This window comes from Nothoprocta perdicaria, unplaced genomic scaffold (assembly GCF_003342845.1).
Source record: "Nothoprocta perdicaria isolate Ctin4 unplaced genomic scaffold, notPer1 scaffold_164, whole genome shotgun sequence".
Classification (NCBI taxonomy): Eukaryota; Metazoa; Chordata; class Aves; order Tinamiformes; family Tinamidae; genus Nothoprocta; species Nothoprocta perdicaria.
Window position 1 is genome coordinate 187,496 of NW_020454805.1, and position 16,024 is coordinate 203,519.

General features: G+C 43.1%; 1 protein-coding gene across 1 annotated transcript in view; it reads right to left on the reverse strand.

Annotated features, from left to right (window-relative positions):
* Positions 1–2,157: 2,157 nt before the first annotated feature.
* ADARB2 (adenosine deaminase, RNA specific B2 (inactive)) overlaps positions 2,158–16,024 on the reverse strand; it is a 106,904-nt gene continuing 93,037 nt past the window's right edge. The window contains exons 7-9 of the mRNA XM_026035672.1: positions 14,380–14,561; positions 7,871–8,049; positions 2,158–5,186 (exon numbers count right to left, since the gene is read on the reverse strand). Coding sequence (XP_025891457.1) covers positions 5,010–5,186; positions 7,871–8,049; positions 14,380–14,561 — 538 coding nt within the window. The 3' untranslated portion in view covers positions 2,158–5,009. The remainder of the gene's footprint in view (positions 5,187–7,870; positions 8,050–14,379; positions 14,562–16,024) is intronic.

A 16,024-nucleotide genomic window follows, 5' to 3' on the forward strand; every position in this document is an offset into this window, starting at 1 on the left:
GTTTAATGCTGTTGTTTTTCCAATATACAGTTGGAAAAGAAGTAACTGTGCTTGATGATGGTGGGTGTGTGCCTGTAAACTCTTAAGTGCAGTACTGGTATTTAGACTTTAAACTTAATGAGATTAAATGCAGAATCAATCCATATAATTTACCCTAAGGACTGCTTCGTAGTAGCTTTTTGGCAGCCAAATTGTGTCAGTGTTTCTGCCATGGATGGACAGTAGCAGTTACTTTTGGAAGGGAAAATGGACTGGAGCCTGCCCACTGTGAACACAGAGATGGCAAAACTACCTAGGTGTGGAAAGATTTGAGGCTCCCAGACTGATGCAGTTCACCAGGAACAGGTCTCCTGGCAGGCTAGGAAGGAATATGCCTGGGAACCATGTTCACTCTACTCTCACTAGCATTTCATGGCACATGCTGTGATCTGGGTCCTATGGTTTTGCAGTTCCTGGATACACTGGTGTCGGCTCTGACTCAGCTTCGTGCTGGACCCTGTATACCCTGTCTGAAGCACCTCCACAGAGGAAGCCTGTGCTCCAAGGGCTTTTTCCAAAATAGGATTTTGTGGGTTTACATTTTTTGACAACAATAATGATGGTAAGTTCATCATCTGGAGCATGAAGAGAAGAAGCACAAACAGGCTTTCTACTGGTGCCACTTCCCTCCTTTCTTTTTAGGAAAATGCCACATCAGTTTTTTTACTGGTAGAAAGTCACCATTGTGTGTAAGGTTGTGGTGAAGGGATAAAATACAGATTTTATTTTACCTACATCCAGTCATAACCATACAAAGTAGGTATGCAAATATAGTTTGAGACTCATATTAATCATTTTTTTTTCCCAGTTCAAAAATCCATCTTGGGTATAGGAATGAGGTCAGCTCAAAGTGACTTTTTCTGTGCAGAAAACATCACCTCGCAAGTACTGTACTCTCCCTGCTCCTCCTTATCTCACCTAGATACTTAATGATGCAAATCCAAGCTAAGGGAAAACAACTGTAGCAAAGTCTTAGATGAAAACACAGCAAATAAACAAATGAAAAACTATGTACAGCCCCTGCTCCTGCCCCTTTACTCTGGGGAAATGAAACCTGTGGGGTGGTACTTGCAGGCCTTGCACCAACTTCTTCAATACTAACAAGAGAGGGGCTGTGATGGCTACACAGCTGGTTGGGCTCCTTGTGAGCCATCACGTTTGATTCCAGTCTGGAACCAAATATGTCACAAAGAGAAAAATGGGAAAATTGTCTTTCTAGACAGTTTTCACTATTAGTTAATTAGTTAAATAACTATACATACAGCTATTTGACATTGAACTCTTCTGAAAGGTTTTGGAGGAGGTAACACCAGTGATCCTTATTAAGACTTGGCTTGGGCAAACTACCTCAAGATAAAGGCCATGATTATTTACTAACCCATGTTAAACTGTTGTGTGGGTGGTGTCAGACAAGCTCAGCATGACTTCAGTTGGCTGTAGCTGAAGGCTGAGAACTTAAAGCAAGAGTGAGGCAAGGCCATCCTACTGATGAAGACGTCTTCTTCAGGTAGATGCACTGCCTGCCTACCTGCTGTCAATCACTTTAGTTTTCTTAATCAGCTTCGTGTAGTGAGTCTCCTGAAGTGTGTGCTTGCAAAGATAAATTTAATTTATTTTAAAAAAGGACTTTGAGAGTAACTGGGAAAGAATGAGTTAGGTAGGGACCCTGTTCACTCTCCCAGAAAAAGGCTATGCCTCTGTAAAGCTTCTTCCATCCTGAAAGGCACATTCACTGCTCACTGCAGGTGTAGGGTTCCTACAATGAAGCAAATAGAAACTGAATGAGAATAGAGAGAATTGTCTAGAGAATTGCAATGGGTGTAAAAAAACATATTTACATTTTAAAGCATACAAAAACTACTTTATAAACCACAGTGAAAAATGGTCAACAATAAAAGAACAATTTTACTTGGTATTTTATTCACTTAACAGAAACATTCACTTATCAGATATCACTGAAGTGCAATTTACAGAACTTAGCAGCAAATTCACATATGTAAATTCAGATTTATTTTCTTTTGTTCTCTTTTTTGTTTCTTTTTTTTACAAATATTACAAATGTACATCCATTAGTACAGTATTGCCATTCACTCATGCGTGTTATGTACATAATCTTCACTTATGAATTACTATTGAGTAAGTTTTCCTTTGCTTCAGGAAATGCTGAGTGTTATTCCTATGTGCTTCTGGGACGTAGTCCCATCACTCTCTATCGCTGCTTGTAATGAGAGAAAGTAGACATCTAAGACATCTAAGGTCAAATTCAACCCTAGTGCAAGCAGGTGCAACTTCAGAGCCTTCAACTGGATCACTGGATGCCCCTTAGCAACGGGGACCCCACTTAGTCCCTGCTGATAGATTAATTCTGGCAGTTGAATCCAAGGTTGAATTTACATATTTCTTGTATGGATAATTCAGGATAACTCAGTCCCACCACACCTTTCTTTTTATCCCTGGAAATAACCAGCGGCTCCTTTTGTTGTCCCGTGGGTTGCATCTCTGGCTGGGGCAGCCACACATATTTGTAGAGCTGGAGCTGTGTCAGCCTGGAAGAGAGAGGGAAGAAGGGGCCTGGAGGCCTCTCAAGTGGTGGATAAAGACTAGTTGAGGGAGGGAAGGCAGAAGACTTCATGGCTTCTGCTTCCTTGGGGTGTTGCAGCCCTCCATTCCCACAAGGTGGTCATCACAGGGGCTTACAGGCCTAACAGAAGGCCCGAGGGTGGGTTGGGCAGGAGGTGAATCACCTTGGACCACTTTCTGCTCAGGCTTTTCTCTTGGGGCCCACTTTTTTCCCCCTGGGACACAGGATCAGTGGCCACATGCCCTCCTATGCCCCTCTAGCATGCTGCTTCACAGTTCCTCATGCAACATCCCTGCTGCTCTTGGCTGGGTGTCCACCATAGTCCTGTGGGGACCTGCTTGGCCCCCACCATGCATGAGTAACACCAGGATTTAAGGGAAGGGGTCATGTCAAGGTAACGGGAAGCTTCAGAAAGTGCTGAAGATACTCTAGCTGTTACTCAGAAAAACACTTCAGTATTTTTTTTTTTTTACTATTTCTACTCTAAGGTTTTTTTTAAATATTTTTGGTAGTTAATATGGAATGTATATTTTGTTGAAAAGGTTTCTGGAAGGGGAGAGCTTTGTTTTATCTAATTTAAAAATTCTAGTTTATCACAATTGTTTTTATACAAGACACTATAGATACATCTTGTAGTTATAATCTAAAAATAAAATCTCATCAAAATACTGTAGCTATTCTATCGTGGGCATCAATAAACAATGTATTTACTGTATATGGCTCTCCAAACATGATAAACCCTATACAAAGAGCATCATCTTTATTGATAGGAACAGTTTCCCGTGTAAAGGAAATTACATGGAAAAATATGAGCCTTGTGTTGTTTGAAAAGTAACTCGACAGTTCTGAGAAAATACCAGGACAATTATCACAAATCAGCAGCAGTATGTTATATACATATTTAAAGGGAATCACAGGAATAAAAAGAAAAGAGTAGTTCTATACCCGCAAATCCTGTCATTTAAAAAACTAAAACCCAAAAGAAATATACAGAGTGTTAGAAGGTTGGTTCTGCAGTTGGGCTGTGAAAGCTTCGTTCTCCCATGACTGTATTTTCTGCATTCTGACAAAGTCTGAGCTTGTTCGAAGTTGTAGTTACGAAGATCGATAACCATAGACATTACTCTTCTTTTAACTGAAAAATCTCACCTGCTTTTCACACTACAGTTGACTATGAATAATAGCATATGTAGCATTTATACAGAGATAGAATCTAAGAACTCTTATATTGAGTAAAACCTTACCAAGACCATGGTGCCATCTGTTGTCGCTGTGTCCTTGGGGCAATATGCAGAGGTAAAACTTGCAGTAAAGAGTGACAGGATCTGGCTTACATGGTTGTTAATGACCAGAACACTCCTGACACATTCCTTAGATGTGAAGCAGATAAGAAGTATTATCCCCATTAGACAGATGGAAAACTGAGGCACAAAGGAGTTGAGCATCAGATGTGACCTCTGTTTTGGGATGTCTTTGTGGCTACTCAACCCACTGAAATTTTAGATCAGCTGAGCATCCTGAATTGGTATCAACTTAAGCTAAAACCATAGAGCTTGTGAGCATTCAAAATTGAGGTGCTGGGTCCCAGCTCCAGCCTGTCTGATTTGGGGTAGTGTTGGGAGTATGGTCACACCAGCTTTCATCTCCATGCCGGGTGGAGGTGCACATCACTGCACATACTTGCACATGAGTTGCCTTTGAAGGACACTTGCCTCTGCAGTCATGATTTGACTGGTGGCGAAGGGCTGTCTTACAAATTGGGTCATTGTAAAACCAAGGGGCTCCTGATGCCCAGCATCATGCTCAGATCCAAAAGTGGAAAGCGGAGTTTGAAAATGCTGCCTATCTTTGAGATCCGGATTTTCCCTCACTAATTTAGGCAGATAAGACGGTGATTTTTGCATAGAGGATAGATATCATTTTGTGGATGATTATGGATGCTCTGTGACCTGCTGTCATGCCATGTGCCTGGGGTACTGCAATGTTTGCTTACTGTTTTCCATTATTCAGTGTTGAATCTCGCACTGAGTGTGTGAGGGAAAACAGTTTTTACACAGACAGGTGGCCTGCCAGCATCCGAAATCAAGATGCTGCTTCCATTAACTGCAACACCAATCGCAAAAAGCAGCAAAATCTTTGCCAGGGGTGGAGTTATAATTTGGGCTTGTACGTTCCTGGGAAGGAGTCATGAAAAAGCAGTTTCCTAAAGTCAAGTCAGTCCATTAATCAGATGCATTTATATTTATGTATTTCTAATACAGAACTAAAAATATTCTCATGGAAGATGCTGTTTCATCTTGGACAGCTTCAGTTCCCGCAGCTCACGTGTGCTGCCTAGCCTTCTCGCCAGCTGATCTGATCCAGTCATGTAGCAAAGGTGTCAGATGATTTATGCAGTTAGTAGGAACTGATCTTGCTCTGGGGGTTTCTTCACCCAGGTGCCCAGACCTGCTTTCTGAAATGCTTTAAACAGCTGCTGCTTGACAGACTGGTACGTCTGAGCCACCAGCTTTGCCTCGCTGTACACGGATGGCATGTCTCCATGGCTTGGTGCTCGTGTGCTCAGCTGCAGAACAGAAATTAGGGAAGGGGAAAAAATAAAATAATAATAAAAAAACCAACCCACAAGCCAAAAGAGACAGGAGGCTTTAGGAGCCATATAATCTTCCTGTCTACATTTCATAAGCAACAGGCAAATGATCACTGTGCTTTGTGTGTTTGCTTTCGGTTTAACAACAACAACGAAAACAGCAAAGCCATGGATGCCTATGACAGTGTTTCAGTTCTGCAAATTGTGGGAGGAATGTAAAGAAGGGGGTGAAGAGCCTCCTCGCCTTGGCGTGGGTATATGCAGCAGCAAGAGTCAATGGCAAAATCACCGTGTGCTTTACAAAGGCAAAAATCCACTTTTCAGTTAAGGTGTTTTTTAGGAAAAAAAAAATCCTTTGTGGGAATCTTAAACAAATGTGTTAATTTAGTCTGGCAAGTGGATTCAGCTCAGTGTTTCTGGCTGTCACAGTAAAAACAGAGAGACAAGAGGAAGGAGGGTCACCTCCCTATTTGCCTCCCTAAACTGTTATCACTGGGCATGCTGTGAAATCTGCATGGGGTTGGGCAGAGCTCCACTACTGGGAGCTGTGGTGCTGTGGGGAGCACAGCTGGTGCACTAAAGAAGGATGCTCCAAAGGGAAACCTGCAACACCTGCCAGGGGCTGCCTTGGGACACGAAGTGACACGTCTGCTCCGGTAACCGCCCAGAGCACCCGGACACAGGGAAGCACCGCTTGTTTTGCAGAAGGACTAAATAAACGACCTTCTTTGACCTGCCAAAGCCTTAACACAGCAGCAACTCTTTGACAGTACATGAAAGAAATCAAAGTCTGGAAAATGCCTCGTAGCTAGCAGACAGGTGAAAGTCCAACACTTACAAGCCAGGGAAATAGCACCCTATAGGAAAAAAGACATCCTCTGAACACAGCCTTTGTGAGTAAACAACACTATTTTCCTCTTCTGTAAAAGGAAAGGCACTGAATGGCACGCTGCAGAGAAGCGGGTGACGTGCAACCTGAAATGAGATGGTTCGGTTTGCGTGGAGCTGTCTGGGCATGGATTTGCTCAGACATCGTGGACTTGCTTTTGTCAGGGATGCATTAGCCTTAACCGAAAAAGGGAGGGAGACAGTGCCAGCCCAGGTGCAAGCAGGACACCAGCCCACATGTCCTATGCCTGATGCCCTGCAGTTGCCCCCGGGAATGGAGTCTCTTCCCCAATATCTTGCAGTGTCTCCTGGTGTCATGATTGACACTTGGTGTTTTGGTATTATATAAAAAATTTGCTTATTGTCCTCCTCTCCTCCTTGCCTACACCCACTGAGGGACAACTCTTGACAGGTCTCATTAGAGAAAAGTAATACTAACGCAGTGAAAGAAGGCAGGCTAGAGAGCACTTTATGTGTTCCTTACTGCTCCTGGTAAACGTGGTGGAGACTGGCCAGTGACCTCGTGGTCTGTGTCCTTCTCTCCCCTAGCACCTCCTCAGTGGGTCAGATGAGAGGGAAAATGGTGACTCCAGAATTGGGAAGAATGAGAGAGACCAAATGCCTGAGAGCATTTGCCAGCTGCTAGGTCTACTAGGTTGCCAAATCTCTTCCATTTAAATCACAGCATTGAGTCAACATTTGAAAATATATCATTGCCCTGTCTTTTGCTTTTAGAGTTTGAATGCAGGAAACAGCCATTCTTATTGTGTTAGACTCATTTTGGTTTCAAACCATCTCCTTGGCTCCATGCTTGGGAGTTGGAGGAAGGTTCCCTGCTTTCACCTTGTCCCTTGCCACCTACTGGTCCCAACTCCCACTTGCTCCTCTTTCTTGTCCATCCCCCTTCACTTCTTGTTCTTTACTCCACACCATGTTTCTTCCTACGTTTCCTACATCTCTAGCCTCCACCTTGTAGTTTTTGGCCATCAATCTGTTCTGCCACTCTCTCTTATCTGCAGGAAGAATAAAATTAAAAGTGAGATTATATTGATTTTGGTGTCATTTCAAATAAGGGGAGTGGATAGCCATAATCCCTAGAGACAGCAGGGCTGACGATCAAGGGATGTTGACTGTTTTAATTAACTGCAGCTTGTAGTTTTAATGCCACTAAATTGCACTGCTGTTGACTGTCAGGAAAGTCAAAAGCACTCAGTGCCGGGAAGTTTACCTTGGGAGGAGCAGCTCTGCTGTCATGGATTTATCAGTATTATACGGCATGGTGGGGAGAGTGGGGAAGAGGAGGGGAAGGGGCAACCCACAGCATGTGCATTAGTTGACTCGCTCTGGCAAGGAAAGTGATGTGGAGGCAATGAAGTCAGGTAGGTGCCTCAATGACATCCCTCAGGCCCTGAAGATTTGATAATTTGGACATTTGCCTCACAAGCTAAGTGATACGTGGGGTGAGGCACATGAAAAAATCCCTCACTGTGGTTATACGAGCATTTTTGCTCTCCTGGCATTTCAATGCCAGTCTGAAAATGGCCCCAACTGCCAAGAACAGCCAGAATGCCCATTTCTCATTCTCTGTACTCTCTTTGCAGGCATGCGGTGCCTCATAACCTCCACCAGCTCCTGGTCTTCACCAGAGAGAATGCAAGAAACCTCTGGACTTTGCATTTTCACCAGGAAAATGTTAAAAAAGGGTCGGTCCCTGAGCAAGGACTGGCCCACCTTGGGACTGGAGGCAGTGTATGTCATGGTGCCAGGCCTACCTTCCCGTAGAGCTTGGCCCAGCGAGAGAACAGCATGTGCTTGCAGAGCCGTGAGGGGCTCCCGCAGCTCCGTGTCCCCGTCGTGGCGTTGATCACCTCCAAGTCGGTGGTCCCTGCAATCCAGTTCACGCTGAAGCCAGGAGACTTTCCAGGCTGACGAGCCTCGGTGTGACTGACCCCTGTCAGGAGAGATGGCAACCCGTAGTTTCCATAATTTCCACAATTTCCACTTTCAGAGGCAGTGAAAATGCGCTAGGTCTCCATGCACATAGAATACCTTTGGGCAGATGCACCATCACAGTGCACTGGAAATAGCGGTGTCAGCGTTGGTTAAATGTTACCTCTCTGCCACCTTTCAGTGGCATAATTCAGCTATTCCTATAGATCTTTTTCTGCTTGGCAGATAAGCCTTTTGTTAGCTTAAAGAAAGCTATTAAATGGTATGGCATGGTATTGACAGCAGTTTTACAGTTGCTGAGTGAAATCTTTTGGAAAGGCTTTAATGGGATAACTTATCTTTAAAAGGACCTAAGCAGCAAAGTGCTTCTGCTATGGTTTCCTCAAGGTGAGCTTTCTCTGGCCGTGTATATTTATCTAGTATTAACCGTTGGGGCCTTCACTGTAATGTGGATTGATCTTGGATGGTATAAATGAAGGATAAAAAAATACAAAACATGCAGACATATTTTGAGACCTAATAAAGAACTTGCACATATTTTACTGAAAAGTGGCCATTAAACAGGAAAAAGAACACAAGATGACACAGCCGCTTCCTAGTTTTGGCAAAGCCTGCACCAGGGGAGTGGGCTCAGTCAGGTCAAGTGAACTTGCTGAAGTGTGCAGAGAACTGCGGTTTAATCATAACCTCACTCAGTGTTTGTAAACACACTTGTGTCATATTAACACCTCTTTTGGTTCTTTTACTTTCCGAGATAACAGATCAGTCTGCATCTAAAACTCGAGCTCTCCAAGGCAACCGAACAGAAATGGAAAGCCTGGAAATCAGATAACTCTCTGGCACTATTCAAATATGCCTATACTGAACAAGATGCAAATAGATCAGAATCTGATATTGGACACTAGGCCCCAATCTCTGTCAAGACAGCCCTGGAAAGCTTAAATGGCTGAGTGCCAAAAAACACAGCAAACACTCTGATAATCCCTGCCTTGCAAAGATGCCACAGGTCAACAAATCAACACAAATGCTGCAAGTACAGTGACGGGGGAAAAGAAGAAATGGGAATTGAGCTGCGTGGACCTCTGTACATACAGAGGGTTGCAGGGCAGGGCAGGGCAGTGTGCCTGGGCAGTGAGCAGCACCTGCTCTTGTGCAGGGGCTGGGCAAAGGGGTGAGCGGGGCAAGGCAAGGACATGTCCCCATGGGCCATCTCCCCTGGGATGATCGCCTGCGCTGACCAAGGGAGAGAAGTCCTGCATGCTGTTTAACTGATAGTAACTGGTGCTGGGAACCAGGAAACAGCATCCTCTCCTTTCCCACGTCATTCAGGAGGTGCAGGGGGAAGGGGGAGAAATGAGAGTTGAACTAGAACAGAGAATTTTCTGGAAAACAGAAAAAAACTCTTTGCTGACTTTTTCCAAAGGGGAAGTCCTGTTTCTCACAGGGGTATCACAGTAGCATCAGGAGAGGGGCAAAAGAGAGAAGCTGCTCCCATTCAGGAGCCCTGGAATCCTTCCTAGGGTGATGATGAGCCCCTTCCCTGCTCCTATGGGCTGGCTCACTGCCTGAGGTGGACATGGTGGATGTTCGCAAGTCCCTTGAACTTTCTCCAGTCATATACAAATATACATATTTACGTAAGTAGAAGGTATTTTCACATCATTTTCTGAATGCAAGGGCAGGAGCTTAAAATAACACGCTGAGAGGCATGTGACAATTAAATAGGGTGGCAAGCCTGCATATATTCTCTGATTATTATGGCTTTAGGTTCTTTTTAATCATTTTTAATATTTTTCTTCTGAAGGGTGATTGTTCTGACTTTATTTGAAAAGTAACTCCCAGATACTCAAGGTTTCTCTTTATGTAAAACATCTTTTCTCTCTTTATGTAAAACATCCTGCTTGAAAACAGTACCATAAAGAAAACAATAAAACAATAAGAGGCTGTAGGAAGTGAAAAACAACAACAACAAAAAGCAAAGTCTGGTATAAATTTGAGCATTCTGCGATATAAACCAAATCCTGTCCCCATTCTCCCCCTTCTCCTAGCAAAACCTCATGCTTCTTTAGAATACCCTTCAGAGTAGCCTTGGTCTTAAGAGTAAAGGAAATAAAAATGCCACAGGGTTTTCTCTCTTCTGAAAAAGCCACCCAAAAGTAATCCCAGGGAAAGAATGGATTTCCATCTGTCTGAGCCTGGTGTGAGTGGAAAATCTCTCTGACAACTCTTCTGTGGGGGCAAGGAGTTACCTAAGGCTCTCTCATCCTACACTGCAACTCTCTGTTTAAGTGTTTGCACTTCATTGACAAGGTAACAGAAATAATTGGTATCCTTGTACCAGAAGGACACCTACAATTTAATATTCCTTGCTTGTTTAATCGCTGCGAGGAATCTGGAAGATGGGATTGCCTGGTTGAGCCTGCTGTGGTTTGGGCTTTGACAAATTCTGTGTGACTTGCTAGGTGTCCATTTCAATATTCACTGAACGTATTGGCAGAGTTTTCCAGGTAAGAGAAAATCAGCACAAACCTCAGCAGTGAAAGTTTTAGATGAGGCTGCAGGATTGGCTCCCTCATGTGTGAGCTGAGGGAATATCACAAATAACACCTTGGGAGATGGAACAACGTAGACAGAGGGAGGCAAATTTCTCCCACTGTTTCTCCTTGTTGGAAGAAAACCAACAAACAGAGCAGCAAACAATGAGCAAATTTTTCAAGCAAGAGTCTCGGACAAGGAAGAAGCCAGCTATGAGACGAGCAGATATTTGAAGTGATACCAGGAGCCCTTTGATAAATTTCTAACTTCTGGTATCTCTGACAAAAACTCATGGACATAGATATCTGCTTGGGGCCACATATGAGTCATAAGGATCCTGTGCAGTGCTAGCATAACAGTACCCGCACCATGGCTATATCTCTTATTAAGCCTCTTACTGTGCTTTCAGTTCAGATGAGTTCCCCTGTATCCCATGGAGACTCTATAGAAGTGTCTGTGATTTTGATCTTATATATGCTGGTGAGGTAAGTAGTCATATGCTATTGAGCAGGGAGAAGGACTCCATCAAGAACTCCACTGGAGACCCAGAGGCCTCTGGTAAGCAGAGACATGCTGCCAAAGTAACAGCCATGTTTGGGAAATGTGGAGCTAGCCATTTCCCAAATCCCCTGGGCAGCTGTGGGTGTCTTCATCCTCCTCATGATGAATATGTGGGATGTAGAGAAGGAGGCTGAGTTGTGTGAGGGACAGGGTGCATCATGTTAGACAGAGGAGAAGGAGCTTGGGATGCAGAGTTTCCCCATATACTTGCTTTATACTGCCTTTTCTCTTTGGATGGCTGCACCCAAGAATTAAAAGTATAGATAAGCTGTTCAGAAAAGCCTTTTGACTTATTCACCTTGTAAAACATGCATGCACTGTATGTGCTAAACCACACAGAACCTGAGAATTTCCCCAGTGGCTAAACTATCACTCTATCTTCCTTGGCCAAACTAATTTTGTCACAAGGACAAGTAAAAAAACTAAAGAAAAAGAGCACAAAGTAGATAAAAAGCAGTACTCTCTTGACTTGGGAACCTAGAGGAATGGTAATGTAGTCCACTGAGGCATCCTCACCTCTCATCCCTGTATCCCTGGCACTGTATTGGCTCAGTGACTCCTCTAGAAAAGCAACTATCAGAATCTGAGAGCCAAATAAGAGTCTGATCCTGTGCAGAGCTGAAGATTCCTAACACTCACAACCCCTGCAAGGATCCGAAGGCTTTGAACACTCTGCGATTTTTCTGGGATGCAGCCAGATGGCTGCTGTCTTGTTGGGGCATTAAGGAAGTAGGAGTTGGTAAGGAAGTAGGCAAGAAAGGTCCAAAGACCTGGGGCAGGGAGAGGGACAGGGATAGAGAAATGGCAGCAGAAAGAGTAGCCTGAATGGCATCTGGAAGTTTCTGAGCTGCTTCCTGCAGGAGTGGTGGCACCACGCTGTGCTTGCAGTACCATGATGAAGCTATTGACCTAATGAAACATGGGGGGCAGAAACCTTCCCCTGCTCCTGCCCAGGGACTGCTCAGGCTGCACAGACTGCCAGGAGCAGTCTCAGCAGACAACAAAGCTTCTGCACGGTGTGCTAAGAAGGCAGGACCTCAGGTGTAAGCAAATGGCCCTTTTCTTTTGCCTACCCGCTCTGTCCATGACTGCTAGCAACTGGTGAAGGAGCTGTGCATATGGGTAGTGATGGGATGGACTTGGTGGGCATTATTGCCCAAACTCACACACACACACACACCCCACACTGGAGATTTCTGCTATTCCTGGTGCCGGCAGCCTACTTGAAGCTACCGAGCTGCAATTCTAGAAATTCTGAGCACACGTGAAAAATCTTCATGTTTTGTGTGGGACAATACTTTTTTTGGCAGAAAAAGAGGATTTGCATGAGAAAATCTAGGCATATGGCAGATGTCTTTGAATGGCTTGAGTGGGAAGAAGTGAGTGGAGGGGAAAAGGACTGCCTTATGGAGCAAGCCTGAAAAGATAGAAACAGAAGAGCTTGCTGAGCATAAGAGGAGCAGAGTGCCAGAGGAGAAACGCTCCACCATCCTCATGCTTCTTATTACAACAGACAAGTTTTTTGCTTTGGACAAGGTAGCACTAAGAGAAGAAAATCTTTTTTTCTCATACTTGCATACTTGTCCATCAGTCTTAATTCTTAAAAGCAGAAAGCTTCTATGTGAACACCTGAATCTGGTGCCCAAGTTTTTCATGTTGAAATATTGTCTGATAAAGGTCAGAAAGAGAAAAAAAAAGCAAAGGTAAGCTAAAAAAAAAAAAGGCAAGATATTGTTGGGACAAAGTGATGGAGTAAGGGAAGGACACTCCACCATGACTGCTGGATAGTGCTTTACATTATGCCTTTAGGGCATTTATCTTTTCTTTGAAAGTCTTCTGAAATGGTCTGGTCTTTATTTAGCGAATTAAATAAGCCTTTTTCACCCTTTTTTTCCTTAACATCTTGTGTACATTAATGCAACATATTTGCACTTGTTTCACATATCCACGGAAGCTGTTTATGATTCTTTGGGTAGAAAAGAGGCCCTTTTCTTTCTACGAACAGAGAACAGACAAAAAAAGATTGTGGTATGGTGCCAAACAGTATCAGGCTGGTTTGGGTAAGTGTTGCACTCTTCTGAAGAACATAAAATTTATTAAAAAATTCCCTGTTTTTTCCTTCGTCTCACACTTTTTTCTTCTGTTTTGAGAAATCTTACTATAGTGCTATTTTTTTTTGTCAGATGATATTCACTTATTCACAGCTTTTTATGCTCATTGCATCTAAAAGAAGAACTCAATTTAAACCCATCAGTTTCTTTATTCTATGAATTCTTACTTTTCAGAAAATAAAAAGGCATGGACTAATGATTAGCTTGTGTTTTGGAAACCAGCACACTTTGACTCACTTGTCATCTCTAGTGTATATCACATATATACATCTCTAGTGTATATCACATAGTGTATATCATCATTTGACCACTGGCAACATTTATAACCTCTCAAGGCCTTAATTTTCCAGTGGTAATAGAGTTTTATGGCCTATTTCTCTCAAAGACATGTCTAGGTGACTAAAACTCCCCATTTAATACTCCGTCTCCTTTTAGGAAATCACCTACATATACATATTCATTTTAGATTTCAACCAACTCAAGGGATGCTGACTACATACTTAAAATTAAGTATGTGCATAAATGCATTATAGGAACAGACTTCTACACTTATACAACACTTTGCTAAGTGATAGCCTTTGGGAAGGGTCTTTTCTCTGCAGCTGAGGTGTTCGAAGATATCCAACTCCGCTATCCCTCCAGCAGTGATGGCAACCTCTATAAGGGTGGTTGTTGCTAGATGTTAATCTCTTAAACTGCCCCAGCTGTTGGCTGAGTATGTGACACAGAGCCCAGTGCTAACTGAGGAGGAAGAAGGAAGTGTTGGGGACAGGCAGAGACCTGAACCTTGGCCCTCTGGTAACACAAGAGCAGAGCTGCACCTCAGTTAGATGCTTCAGCTGCTGCTCTCCAAACTGAGAGTCCTTCCCATTTTTTCCCACTAATGTTCCCTTGAACTTCACTGGCAACAAAGGAATCGCCCTATTTGGTATCAACATTGGTTGCAATCTCTTGGGTAGGTAGGTTTTTATTATTAATGGAGAATAAAACATAGAAACATGCAGTTTAGAGGTAGATACTGAACTTGATATAAACAAGTACCAAGGATGTAACTGTGGTTGGGGACGGGTGTGATTGGTGATGGGGAAAAGGATCCTTTCTCTTTAAGACAAGTGTGTGCTTACCACTGAGAAGAAGCTGATTACGCCTATATGAAGCTGGCAGCTGACCAATGTCTTCTATCCTATGGCTCATTACCCTCGAAAGGTGACCGGTGTGACAGAGACTTCCCACGATGATGCTGTGCAAGTAGGTGGGCTCGATGAAGGAGCTGAGGAGAGCACCTTGAAGCCCGAGGATATTCCATCTGGAAAAGAAATTCAGGAGCATTAAAACACATGGGTGCAGGAAGGGCCACAAAAGAGGCTGTGCCCTTCCTGCATCAGCTGCTTGCAGCAGGATTCACTTCATTAGTCCCGACCGAGACTCCCTCGGGCTTCAGATTTGTTTGGGCCATTGCAGCAAACGGCTGTGTTAGCACTGGGGTGCATGAAGAACTGTACTGTCGGATTATTTTATTATACACCTGTAGGCCTGATTACTGTGCTATGGTATTAGATTACTGTGACACCACTGACTTAAGGGGCTTATTCCTCTCTTGTGCTATTGCAAACTGGGGCCTCCTGTTGAGAGCTATTCTTTATAAAAGCATTTTGGTATGATGAATGTTCATTTACCAGAAGTTTTTAGCAGAATTATATATTTTTTTCCAGACACCTGCACTGTGAGGGCTTTTGTTATTCCGCCCTTTACTTTTTGTGATACTCTCCAGTCCTCTAGTCATAAATGCAAAATGCGCCATGTGACTTAGGTGACCAGTAACACTGCTGCAAAATTGTGAATAATTGCAGAAATTCCCAGGCTCACACTTGCCTGCAAAAACTACCATACAAATATGAATCAAAGGTTATACCATACCCTATATTAATAGCAATCATACCATAAGAATCAAATCCTATTCCTGAAGAGAGAGAGAGAAAGAGAAAATAGCTAGACTTTTAGGCAATTTATTTCTAACAAATAATTTGACGCACTTGAAGTTGTTCAGACTGATGAATTTGTCTCACCTTGTTGCTGTCGCAAAGGTTCTACAGAGAGATGGTGAAAACCTTCGGGCCCTCAAACCATTAATGATTATGAGTTGTTTACTACTGCTATTGGATTAATTGCCAGAACGTTCTGCATTTTAATGTCCTATGGATTTTTAGATAAATATAGGCAATAAATGTAACTGATGGCTGGTTCTAAGTAGTCTTCTCTAGCAAACCCATCCAGTTCAGATGATCTCACCAGAAATTGTTCTCCATCAAACAAATGGTCACATACTTTCTTACATTTGAATAATATTTTTATATAGGTTGAACACTGTCAATCAGTTTGAACAGTTTTGAGTCCAGAAGCACAAGCTGAAAACTCCTTGGAAAAATGTAATTTCACAGAGTATATTTTGGCTCATTAAAAAACCAAAGCCCTGGCAGTATTTGGGTCTCTGTAGCTGACTGAAGGAAAGGGCAAGAGGTGTCTGCTCTTTAAGGCACCATCCAATGGCTGCCATGCTAAATAATGTGTTTAAAGCACTGCTTTCAACAGCAGCAAACATTATGTAGCTAATTTCTTACATCATTGTTCTCTTCATTAATTAACATTTCTCAACCGTTAGTGCAATTATTGCAGTGCCTCCGTGCTGTATGTCTCTTTTCATGATTAATAAGGAGTCATTATATTTCCCTTTCCTGGAGCAGTCAATTAACACGGAATACTTTCCATTAA